Source organism: Pezoporus flaviventris, unplaced genomic scaffold, assembly GCF_033815535.1.
Source record: "Pezoporus flaviventris isolate CSIRO_AGI_PZ_B2104156 unplaced genomic scaffold, CSIRO_AGI_Pfla_v1 ptg000001l, whole genome shotgun sequence".
Lineage (NCBI taxonomy): Eukaryota > Metazoa > Chordata > Aves > Psittaciformes > Psittacidae > Pezoporus > Pezoporus flaviventris.
The window spans coordinates 57231441-57244904 of NW_026892549.1; the positions used below are offsets into that span (position 1 = coordinate 57231441).

The following is a 13464-nucleotide window of genomic DNA, read 5'->3' on the forward strand; positions in this document are numbered from 1 at the left end:
CTTCTAATTAGGTTTGTCTCTACGTTTCAATATTAATAAACCACATGAAAAATGCATTAAGAGCCAGCTAATTGGTGGCTCTTTAAAAGTAACTGTAAATGAGCCATTACAATACAACTGGGGTGTGATTCCCCAGGGATCATCACAGGACTGATGCATTTAGTATCCCAGGCAAGGGTTTAGAAATTATTAAACAATCCCAAGCAATAAAAGATACAGATGACAGGAAGGCTGTAATCCCAGCAAAGAGCAACCAGTGCTAGAGGCTGAGCCAGGCTGGTAGGTAAACTGGAGTCACTCACACCTAATGTTCTTTATACAGCCAAACAGAAGGTTGCATGTTTTGGTATGAAGCATACAGACTATGTATGCTGGAAAACAGGGAGTCTCTAAAACACAGAGGTGTCAGAACTGCCTGAAAATCATCTTCCTCACGTGGAGCTGAAACATAAAGGATACAATTTTTACTCCTAAAGGATATTGGTTAACTCAGCAGCAAACAACTATATCTATTTCAGTTTCTGTCTCCTAACTGCACATTGGAAAATACAGATATTCTACTTTGATAAGCAACTAAAATTATTCTGGGGCTGGAAAGAAATTCCTCACTTTGGGACTCTCTATCTGTTTAGCTTCTGAGAGTAGTATTAGGAGAGCTGACTGTATGGGAAGTGCTATTTCAGCATGGGGAAGATGCTGGCTACAAGACTGCTCTTTAAGCTACCTGGAGAAGGTGTAAGAAGCAACATCATCTGCATTTAAACCCGTTCAAATTAGAAATAAGGCAGCTAGCATTATGTGTTTTAATGCTAAGAAACTAACCAGCCTCAAGGGATGGCTGCACATCTGCAAAGCTTCAGGCCAGTGTCAGGAGAGCAATCAGAGGACCAGAACCCTGTGCTCACCCATCCAGTGGCTGCAGGAGCTCCAGCCAAACCAGGGCTGCGGCTGTTCCTGAAACTCAAAGCCAGGTTGGAAGACAGGCTGCGGGTAGGAAAGTTACTGAGCTCAATGTCAGGCAAGATGATGATGCTTCAGAGCCTCTGCAGACAGGAAGACAGAGCTAATGATGTTTCAAGGCTTCTTTTGCCCTTGAAAAAAGTTGTTAATCAATAGGTAAAAAAGAACGAAGACATCTTGAAGCAGTGTTTCCCTTGAATACATCATGGGATTTACTGAATCCCAGGCACACAGCTGAAGACCAAGCCTTTTCTTCCCATGCATCATGTAACAATGTAGAAGTACTTCTGCACAGCTCAGAACTTGGGTGGTTTACCTTACCGGGTGCAATCTGATACAAAGTAATGGATAGCAAGTAACTGAAGTTGTTCTGCTTGAAAAAATGCCTTGCCAAAAATTCCACCTTTTTTTCACAGCTGAGAGGGTCTCAGTTGAAAAGCCAGATCAAGGCAAGGGAGATGTACCCCCAGATTCCACTGCACTTCAGAGTCTGAGCAGAAATTTCAGTTCATGGGAGTACTTTAAAATGGGCTTAATTTCCACAGACTTTAGTTTTCCCAACTCTGGGCGCAAACAGTCATAGAACAGTTTGGATTGGAAAGGACCTTAAGATCATCCAGTTCCAAACCCCTGCCATGGGCAGGGACACCTCCCACTAAACCATGTCCCCAAGACTCCATCCAACCTGGCCTTGAACACTGACAGGGATGGAGCATTCACAACTTCCTCGGGCAACCCATTCCAGTGCCTCACCACCCTCACAGTAAAGAACTTCCTCCTTATATTTAACCTTAACTTCCCTTGTTTGAACCCATCACCCGTTGTCCCCTCCCCAGCATCCTTGTAGGCCCCCCTCAAGCAGTCCTGCATCAAAGAGACACAGATCCAAGCAGCAGTGTTCTCACTGGTCTTTCCCTAAAGCTGGTCAGAAGGGAGCTGTCTAACAAGTTAGAGGCATTTTAGGCAAGCAGTCTAATCCTTTTTTCCTGCTTTGTTTCTTGCACCATCACTGGAACTGGTGTCTAGCTCTGAACAGGAGAGCTCTAGTTCTTCAGTTATTAAGGGACCAAATCCAACAAGTGGATGTGGTACCAGGGGAATATGCTGTTGCAAAGCATGGCCTTAGCATGCTTGGCCAATGTTGTAAGTCATGGCTTATTTCTGGAAGGAGAGAAAACCCATTTTTAGCATTGCAGAAGCAAATTCAGCAACATATACCTAAGGGAAAATCATGTTTAGCATTTTTGAGATTCCCACTGCAAGGTGCCCAGCTTAAAAAGCCCAGGCTGACAATGTTCATTTCAGGTAAATAGAAGAGAAGGCTGCTTTCAAATTACAATTAATAGTAAAAGCTTCAGCTACAAGATACCAGTATGGGAAAGGCTCTGCAAACAGTATATACTAGTAGTATTGCAGCCAGGCACAGATGTATCTGTCCTTGGAGAGCTGAGGTACACATGGTCCCTGCTACAACATTTGTTGATCACATTTCAGCAGCACACGCTGAGCTCAACGTCGGCAGCCACAGGCTGCGTTCATCTGAACATGAGACCATGTAATTCAAAGGCCCCTCACACGAGCTTTTTTGCATGCGTTTGATCACAACTTGAAGCAAGGGGTAGAATCCATTTCAAGATAAAGGGAGAAGCAGCATTTAGGATTCCTATGTCTGCAGTATTTCTGTCTTAGTGGTTAAGATGTCATGGCCTTTTCAACCAGCTTCTTAACACTGACAATAAAAGTCTGTGAAGAAGGGAATCAGAAAAGCTTTATTCCCAGAGTTCACCAGCCATGTTACTCTCCTGTCTAGCACTGATGTAAATGAAGGGGATTGCCTGAGTTGGCAGATACAAGGTACCAAACAAGCACAGAGGCAGGGGACTGATTTTATTTCAAAGCATCTTTGTCTTACTCTGCCCTTTTGTCTTCTTCCTCTGCTGATTGCTTTGGAGCAGCAGGGAGGGTGGCAAGTGAAATTATCCCTGAAGTGGGACCATTATCAGCTCTTCTGTCTGGCTGGGGAAGGGAGCAGCAGCATCGGCTCCCTCCTGGGAGAAGACAAGCAAGGAATGGGGCAGAGCCCTGAGCACAGGCTGATGCACAAGCTCACAGGGCATTTATATCAACTTGCTGGAGTCCACTATGGCATCAGCAGAAACCTGGCAGGAGTTGGGCTCTTCTCTGAGGGTGGGTCCTTGTTCTGTCGGACAGGTTAATATTTTGGGAGAGATTTATGTCTGCTACTGATGGTTGGAAACAATGCTAGTGATGCCAAAACCAAACTGCTGTTTAGGCTTTAAGACCTGCTGGAGTGATGAAGTATCTGATTCTGATACAGCAGTTTTCAGCCTTTTGTCCCTGAAGTATTGCCTGCCAGGGAGCACTACTGAGGTGGTCACAGTGAAACACCCTCAACAACAGGGCATAAGCCACCCTCCAGTCCTGCCAGCCATGGCTACTCATGGCACACAGGCCGATGCATCTACCCAGGTCTTACATGATCACACATTTACACAGACTTCCCCAAATTACTACTACTGTGGACTTTGTCAAACTTGACAGAGAAGGTTTGGTTGGTCTACATTCCCAGACTGATGCAGCCCCTCTGACAGACCTTCTCCCTCTCCTGGAAAGGTTTTTAGATAAGCAGTAAGCCCCACTCATTCTTTCAGACACAGGAAGTCCCAGAGGGCTTTCCTTGACACCCCTAGCACTTAGGATACTCTTACTATGCCAAGCAAAGCATACCTATTCGGTTCCAATGGATGCAGCCAAGATTTGCATTTGATAGGAGGCACCTGAGACTTTATGCAAGGAAACAGTCATGTAAAATAAACAATAGATATATATACATGCTGGTCCAAAGGAGCATGAGTCACAGTCTATGCAGAAAAAAGACCAATGCACTGAGCATAATGTGCAGCAGTGGAAAAATAGCAAGGCTGGGCCCAGCAAGCACTCACATTGCCTAGCAGATTCTGAAAAGTGACAGGTGAGCCAAATTTGAGAAGCATATACCTTATTTAATGGTACTTTATAACCCGACTTAATGATACTTTATGTGGGTTTCCATTCTAGGGTTATAATTTGATGTTCATTTCTCCAAGTCCTTTCTGCACCAGTACAAATAACTTGTCTTAATCCTTTGTGAACTACCAGTGTAGTACATTCCCTTTTCTCCTGCTTCTTGACAGGTAGTAATAAAGTTCTACATTTGAGTGACTTCATTGGAAGGCTTTATATATATATGTATATACACAGAGAGACCTATGAGTGCGCGTAACAGTGCATGTGCGCACATATGGACAGCTATTTAATTTTAGGCTATTTTAAATGGTGATTTCTGTACCTGAATTCTTTGTTTCCCCAAGCCTTAACCCCCCTGTTAAACCACTTTAGCCATTTGCTGGCTTTCTGTATAATGGGGTTGATATCTTCTCCTGTGTAAGTTGTGAAGACAGAAATGGTTTGGATTAGCTAATTCAATCAAATTTCACACAACTCATGCATAGCACTGAGATGGAATCTGGTTTCTTGGACAAGGAAACTTCTGTTTATTAAATTAAATATGGCCCAACTGTGCTCTGCTCTATCCCAAGTAAGGAAAAATAAAGTAAAATCTGGGTGGCTATCTTAGTGAAGCTGCATTGGGATGTAGCTCTCAGTCATGACTGAAAAGAAGCTGTTATCAGCTTTATCAAGCACAATTTGTTCCTTCCATATGCTTCAAAACAACTAAAAAAAGGATGAAAAAATGGTTTAAGAAAACTGGACTTGCTGTGGGAGCTAATATTTGCCTTTATTACTTTCTGGGTGTGATTCCAAAAGTACTTGGCACTGATCCTGTTCTGATTCCTCTGGAGTCACCAGTATGACCTTTGTCCGTTCAAAAAGATAGTACTGATGTTGGTTGTTTTTTTAAAAGAGCTTATTACCTTGGTGTTGCAGAAGCATTTGTCTTGAAGAACTGGCAAAGGTTAAAAGAAAACCCAATAACAGAACAAAACAGAGGAACAACCAAGTCTTTTTCTTGTTGAAGTAATGACTCATAAAAGCATACAGGCATTCCCTAACCTTCAAAGGTTTTATCAGTTCTGCTTAGAATTGATCATCAACAGTGATGAGGGGTTTTAATATGTAAATAGGATAGCTGGCTAAATTACAACTGTGTCAGGTTTCTAGCCAGAAGGCATAAGAGATGAGCCTCAGCTCCAGAGCTGAGAGATCGAGGAGCAGTGGAGTTTAGCGGGCTTCTGGAGGAAGCTGTATCTCAAGGAGCTGTGCTCTGATTTAAGGGGAGCAGGTGTAATATACAAAAGCAAGTCAGCCTTATATAAAACCTATTATTCCACAAAGCACTTGGTTAAAACCAAGGTGCTGCTCAGGAATTATGGGACTTACCAAGTGGTCTTTCCCCAGAGGCTAATCCCTATTTATTTTTCTGAATTCATAGCATACAACTGAAGAACTGAAGTTGTTTCTTGGTTGTTGTGGAAGGTAAAGAGGCAATTGGTGATTTATACATCCTCAAGGGACACTTTATGATATGGCATGCAATCCAGAATGTCCCTATATCCAGGATGCTCAGAACATGCCTGTTGTGGTGTCACTTCTGACATCAGATATAAACTTCTTCCCAGCCTATAGGTGAATTTCAATGCTGATACATCCCAAGGGTATTGTTTAATAGAATGGTATTATTCTGAATGCTCTTTATTATGGAATATTTTACCTAAACACTTTGTATTACAGTCACCACCATTCAGCACAATTCATTATCGCTGCAAAAATCATCAAAATACAACTGAAGGTGAGTAACTCTATGGGAGGGAAATGGAGAAATGCATCAAACAAATCCATCAAAGTACTCCAGGTTTGAAACTGAGAACATTAAAATGAGAGGACATAATTAAAACCAGAGAAATATTTGCTATATTATGAAGAGCACCCCATACCCTGCAAATTCAGTCTTCATGATACACACAAGACAGCAGGATATCTACTTCTTTGAGGTTCATTTGTCATCTAAAAAGAGAATATCCATGAGCTGATACCATAATTACTTTAGCAGCTAATTATGATGCCACAGACAGACCATTATGACTCAAGGACCAGCCTGAGCAGCAGGAACAAATACAAAGCAAACACTAACGTCTGTGCTTCCACAGCAGCACAGTGGCTTTAGCAATAAATAGAAGAAAGAATACGCAAAAGAGAGACAACAGATGAGAGGCAATTCAGATGTTCACAAATACTCTCTGCAGACAAAGTGTTTTTATGATTAGACCAAGTGTTCCTATAGGCAGCATAGAAACTTTGAAGAATGCAGGGAAAATTTACAAATACAATTCTCCATAGCAGAGGATGAGGGAAAACTTGACATAAATCATAGAATATGTGTCCATATTTATACCATTTCATGCTGAGCAGATGCAATGCTAAGAATAAAACTGATACTTACATCCTGAGCTGCCATTTGTTGGAACCAAAGTGAAGTTGGAGGCCCAGGGGTTACGCACGATATCCTGCCAATGAATGGTGTCTGCGAAGCAAAGGAATTTGTTCTGGCCAACATACACCCCTCCATTGAGTATTTCTGCATTAAAAAAAGAGATCATACTTGTAAGACTTTTGTAATCAAGTATGGAACAAGTGGATAAAATAACCTTCAAGACTGAACTGACTTCAAAACCACAATCAATCAACCTCACTATGCTGTATTTCATTAATATGTGCTGTCACTTAAACTGGGGTAGGAATTTTCTGAGCCCACAGCACATTGAGAAGGTTCCAAGTCACCACGCTATCTGAATAAGCAGGTTTCCTGATCCGATTGTGCTGCTGTAATACCATCATCCAAAACACCCAAATACTCAGTATCTACGAACCAAATCGAGAACTACCACTGACACGGCTTGCTGGAAGCTTTGTGCTGAAGGGAGATGCTTTCTGAGCAGATGAAAGTTGGTTGGTTTTTTGTTGTAATTTTCATGTTTACATCAGTTTTTTTAAACAAAAAAGGATTGTTGCCCTGTCTCTAAAGACTTGATTCATCAAATCTCAAGATGAAAATGATCTTACAGTGTTGGTTGTAGCCCAGGGTTTCCTCTGGAGCAATAACTTGGAGGGTTTTACCCTCTAAACATTTGTTCAAATTCACAGTTTCTCTACTTAACCTGGCTTTCATATTTCCCAAGCCGAGGACAATCCATGTGACTTCCATTACAGTTAACAGGAGCGATGCAGCTAAAACCTCCCGCACTGCTTAGTGTCAGAGATTCAAGCCTCAGCAAAGAAATGTTGAAGGTTACTTACTAATGGCACCTTAGAATGACATTAAGTGCTGCTATAAAGCCAGGAGTGTCACACTTCTCGCAGACACATTAAGAGTAAATCATGACCATGGTGGCAATGATTAAGGTCATCTGATAGTCCTCATCTGCAAGAAAACCTTTGAAAGCTGTAGTGGGGATGCTAATATTGACAAACAACAAGGAAGGAATTAATGCATCTTCTTTTAAATTGCAGGGTTTACAGGCCACAGCGTGAAGAGGAGGTAGCCCTCAAGAAAAGAAGATATTATATAAGAGATGATCTGTAAATACATCTTTCCACCATATTAATCAGTTCAGAGTATTACTATTTCTTAGAAACCTCTGGTTTAAAAGCTTGGCTTTTCATTGAAAAGGAGCTTAAAAATAAAAACAATAATAATAATAATATTATACAGAAATGAGTTCAGATTAGAGCTATAGTAATAATCTGTCTGCATGATATTCTTATGATCCCTGAAAAAAAACTCATGCAGCATCTGTTAGCAATTCTGTTCTGGGGAAAAAGCAGGACTCGAAAACATGACTAGTAATGACTTCATAGCAACCTTCCAGTATCTGAAGGGCCCTACAAGGATGCTGGAGAGGGACTCTTCATCAGGGACTGTAGCGATAGGACAAGGGGTGATGGGTTCAAACTGAAAGAGGAAAAATTCAGGTTAGATATAAGGAAGAAGCTCTTCCCTTTGAGGGTGCTAAGGTGCTGGCACAGGGTGCCCAGAGAAGTGGTAAATGCTCCATCCCTGGCAGTGTGCAAGGCCAGGCTGGCTAGAGCCTTGGGTGACATGGTCTAGTGTGAGGCATCCCTGTTTACGGCAGGGGGCTGGAACTAGATGATCTTAAGGTCCTTTCCAACCCTATTCTATGATTCTACAATTCTCTGTGTTGTCCCCTCTATACAGAATTACCTAACCCATTACGGCCCAGATTTCCTGCTCTGTGGGATCCAGATTCATTCCCTTTCTACCTTCCTGTTCCAACCTCCTATCCTTCTTTATGCTGAATCCTGGGCATGTGTAAATCAGCGCAGATGCATCGGCTTCACTGACTTGAACTGAGATGCATATTGCACTTCTCTGCCCTCTCTTAGCAAGAACAATGTCTGCAAAGACCTAATAAACCCTGTTACATGTTAAGCAAATGAAGCACAAATGTAATCAATATACACTAGAGTTACACTATAATGAACTCATCATCATAAAGTCATCATCTCATTTCAATTTACAGCACTGAAAGCGAGAGATAAAGTTAAACAATAAACAGGAGAAAGGCAGGCATCTCTGCCTATGCAGATGAGCTAGCAAAGCAAGCCAGGCAAGAAGAGGTTTCTTCTCCTGTGTGCAACACCTGAGGTGCCTCTCTGCTAAACGCTTTCATAGGCTGGAATAGGAAAATGAATGACAAGTGGCCCAGTGAATTTTGTGATTTCTACTGTGAAGAAAGAAGCTGTTCCTGCCGAAGAAGCACTCAGGACTGTTCACAGTGAAAGGTATTTTAAGTACCCTTTTGGGGAGAGTATTTGTGTCTTCTAAACCAATTCTTTGTGACACCAGAGAACTGCTGGTCTGAGTACAACACTGCTGCCTGGGACAGGAGGCTGAGCACTCTGCTGCCTGAAACACTGACTGTGGCTATGCTTGGGCTTCTGAGCTGCTCAGGGACACAGGAGCTACAAAATGGGATTTTGAAGCACAAGTCCCATTAGCTTTCATTGAGAAAAGTTCTTAAAGGTGTCAGTTCATTTGGGAGGCCTTCCTGTAAGGTACCAATGTCGACACATGAAGAGTACCATGGTCTTCCATTTTGGCACCAGGGCTGCAGTGGGTGTTGCAAGCAAAGGAGTAGCTCCAAGGTCTTTTGCTACTTGATTCTGAAGTGAATGCAAAATCTTATCGTCTTCCTTATTAGAGCTATTTTACTGGCTTAACAGCAGTATAATTGTGTAACCAAAGTTATATGAAAATAAATCAGCCAGTGCACTTGACACTGACTTCGGTCATTATTTTGCTTATTGCTGCCAAATGATTGTGAGGAACTTATATCTGCATGCTATTAAAATTCTATTAAATGTATATTTATTCAGGAAGCTAAATCAGAAATGTATTATCTGTTGTATCTACTATCTTTTTGCTTTCATGCCAAACCAAGCCAGAGCCATTACAACACAACTTTGGTAACCCACCTTACAATACTAACAGAAGAAATGGAAACATAGGTTACTGGAAACCATGAAACACAGGTATCTTACACTTTCCATGAAGTGGCATGGCACACAGGTAGGTACATCACATACAATTTATACTTAGTCTGCCAAGTTCAAAAGGGGGCTAAATTCATAACATCTAATAGAAGGAGTTGGACTGAAGTCAGTGAAAATGCATTACAAGGCACCAGAAACTGAAGATCACAGTAAAGAAGCAAAGGGACAGTATCTCTGCAAATGTGTTGCCTGTTTGAATGAGAGATGGAAATAACTCTTCTTCATCCATCTGTTAAAAGGGCATTTTCTTCAGCTGACTTTTCCTTGTGTGCAGCCTAATCCCTCATGGTCTGTTATCTAAATTCTAATGTGGATTAAATTGGCAAAACATGCTCACATTCTGCAACGTGCCCTGAAGTGCAAGTAACTTGTGTGTGTTGATATGCACTGGGGGCTGTAGGCACGTATTTAGCAGTAGATTCTGGTTCTAAAATTGTTCTAAAATTTGTTATAAATGCTACTGCTATTCAAGGTTGCAAATTAACAGCTCTTTGGTGCTGTGAAGCCAGCTGGCACGATGAACTGGAAGAAGGCATAGTGAGAAGGAAAAGAACTAGCTCCAAAGAGGGCAGAGAAAGGGGAAGGTGTTATTTAGGAGAAACTGCTAGGCATGTCCACTGTAACCACTTCAATAGTGAAACAGAAGATATCTCATACCTTCAAAGCTGACTGTCTGCTAAGGAAAGAGCAATCTTTTACACTACAGCACATACAGGTACTCTCTGCACATACATGTTATACAATGCATGTTGATGATACCTTAATTTCCAAGGTCAGCTTCCATTAGAGCTGAAGCACTATTGCATGCTGACATTCCTGCATCTTCACCTTCATCATCCAGGTGATGGGCAACTGTTGTCAGATCACTCTCAAAACACTGTCATATTCCATCCAAGATGCTGAATGTATTATCCAAAACCAGCTTTGGCCTAGAAATTTCATGCCAAACCAAGTCTTTTGATCTCTTAGCACAGTTGATTGCTGATGACCCACTGGGAAAGCACTTCAGGTCCATCATTAATAAGCTATGTCTTAAAGGGTAATGAGAACTGGGTGCTTTAGAAGACAATAGCTCATCCATCATCAATCAAGATCTGAGGTTTTTATACAGATGATTTAAGAAGAATTGGACTGTGTAAAATTGAAATGTCACATCTGTATTGGGAGATGAGGGGAGCTTGGTAATGAAAATGAGAGTTTTAACCTTCTCCATTTCAGCTCAATGACCATACTCAAAAGCTCATGGATGTGGAATCTGTGTACCAGCTAGAAGCCCCGGACAGCCTTCGATCTCAATTATACAATTTCAAGTAAAGATTATTTGGGTCATTAGCTGGAAGTCAGTTTTGGGGCTTGATAGTAACAGCAAGATATTCTTTATCCCTATCAAAAGCAATCAGTGTTATGTGCAGCCTGTGGATCTGTACTACTAACTGCTCAATAACTAAGAATACTGGATTGTAGCACCTGAACATAAATCTTCCCAATCTAGCTCCCTATTTTACTGCTTAAATAAAAATGGAGTCATTTGATTACCTTTCACTGAGTTTGATGGGGTACCCTTTTCACAATTTCACCCCAAATGTGCGTGAAGATGGGCTCATAGGGTCCTTGTGGGTCACGTAGCCACTTCATCAAAGGACAACGGGGTCTGGTCAACTCCTCCTTTAGTGATCTCCCCAAAGGGAGTATCTGTTTCATGAACGAGTACAGCCATATTAAACTAACTCAGAGAAGACATTTGTATCTGCTTGGATTATTCCTCTGTGCATGCCCTGAATTCTACCTTCTCACAGCCTTATTCAAAACAAGACCAAATCATCCTTTGTAATAGGAAACAACACTGCAAATGCTCCCTGCCCTTTGTGTGTAACACACCAGAATTACACCACTTGTTCCATGACTACCCTATTCTCAGGGACATGCAAGCCTGTGTCAGGCTACTGAGCCTCATTTCATGCTGCACCCTGAGCAGTTACTGAGACCATCGGGCGCTTACAGTGCAGTCACGTGGCCCCAAAGGGTTCAGTGCATGAAGAAAGTAATATAAAATACTATAGAAAAGAGTAGAAGCAGCTGAATCAAACAGAAAAAACTCTCACCCATCCAAAAGGGAAGAAAACAGCTGGGTATAAACTGAATTTAAGATGTGCTTCTTTCCACAAGAAACAGTCCTGTTCTTAAGTATATTTGTTTTTTCAACACACTTGGCTGTGCTAAAGGAAATGGTCTCTCTCCATAATCCAGTAGATTCACTTGTCCTAGTGGCTGCTCAATTTAACCCATCCTGCAACAATCTCAGCAGCTTCTGCCTTCTTCATCCCTGACAGTATTTAGGCCCAGGTTTATATTTAAATGATCTCTTTCCCCTCTATTCTGCAGGAGGCTTCCTGCTGCTGCTGCAATAATTACTCTGCTTTGACAACAGAGGATAACAGAGATGTACTGATTCCAACCAACAGCACTATGGTTAACCACGCACCTGCCATCAGTATCACATACTCTTGATTTTAATTAACAGCAGGGTAGACACGCAGCTGCATGACCAGCCTTAGCTCCACCACTTCCTGTGCAGAAGCAGCAGTAGCTGTTTACAGTGTTACCCGCCTCATTTGTTTGCTTCTGTTTCCATCACTACCTTCAGAAAGCTGTTTGACCCTGCTGTCTCTACAGGCAAGGAGCTTTCATGTACCATGTTGACTCTGCTACAGGGATATTAATTTTCAGAAGGAGATGCTAACTGCCTCATTTCTTTGTCCAGTCAAATTCGGATCCTGATGTTAGCAGCCAAGTGCTTGATTTACTGTTTTCTTCATATAATTTTGCGCCTGGGAGGTAGATTAAGAGATATAAAAACATAACACTGCAATAACCCACACGGCTTCCTCTGGGTTTCTCTAATCTCTGGCAAGAGGCAGAAGAGAGCATGGTGGTCCTTGTGGGTGGTAAGGTGGACGTGAATCAGCAGTGCACCCATGCAGTGATGAAGGGTGATCACACAGCGGGGTGCAGAAGCAGAGCCAGCAGCTGAGGGAGGTGATGATGTCCATCCATTGGGCTCTCATGAAGGCACATGTGAAGCACTTTGGGTGCATTTTGGTCACCCCAGTGTAACACAGCTGTTGCTAAACTACAAGGGAGCCCAGGGAAGGACCACTACGATGGTTAGAAGCTGAAGGATTGCCACATGAGGAGAGATCTAGCCTGAAGAAGAGATGACTAGGGAGGGCACACCGAACTGCAGGCTGTCTCTACCTGAAGGAGGACTACACAAGAACATAGAGCCAGACTTCTCTGAAGGGCATGGCCTAAGGATGGCAACGGGCACAAGCTGCAATGTGGGAAACACTGATCAGAGAGGAAAATGTTCTTCCCAGAAAAAGCAGTTCTTAAGCACAGGAGCAGAGGGACAAGAGAAGTGCTATCTCCAACTCCAGAGATTTTCATAAACAACAAACTGTCTGATTCTTGTCTGAAGTTAACGCTGCTCTAAGCAGAAGACTGGACCAGATGTGACCTCCAGATATCCCTTCCAACCTTAATTATGCTCATTAAGCATCTACTACCACAGTAACACTCCATAAGCAATCCATTCTCTCAATTTTTCATAAAAGCATACTTAATTTTAAACTTTTATCTACTCATAAGTACTTGGTGATGCAAAACAGCCACCTGAAAGATAGTGTATGCTTAAAAGCACGTACAAACAAGTGCTACAGTACTTGAAATACAGAACCTATGTCACCATTGCTGTCCCCCATTCCATGCAAAGGGGACATCTGGACTAAGAACCATTCACTATGAAAGAACTGCTCTTTTCAATCTTTTTACTTTTGTTAGCAGAAAGAAAATTGTATTCATTTAAGTCACTGTAATGAATCACTGATGAGTTTCAAATTACTGTCTGTGAAG

The 13464-nt window shown here is 42.0% G+C and overlaps 1 protein-coding gene across 7 annotated transcripts in view; it reads right to left on the reverse strand.

The window, feature by feature from the left end:
- ERBB4 (erb-b2 receptor tyrosine kinase 4) overlaps positions 1 to 13464 on the reverse strand; it is a 605788-nt gene that overhangs the window by 195909 nt on the left and 396415 nt on the right. For all 7 annotated transcript variants that reach the window (XM_061459573.1, XM_061459561.1, XM_061459538.1 and 4 more), the window contains exon 4: positions 6422 to 6556. In XM_061459573.1, the coding sequence (XP_061315557.1) occupies positions 6422 to 6556 (135 nt within the window). The remainder of the gene's footprint in view (positions 1 to 6421; positions 6557 to 13464) is intronic.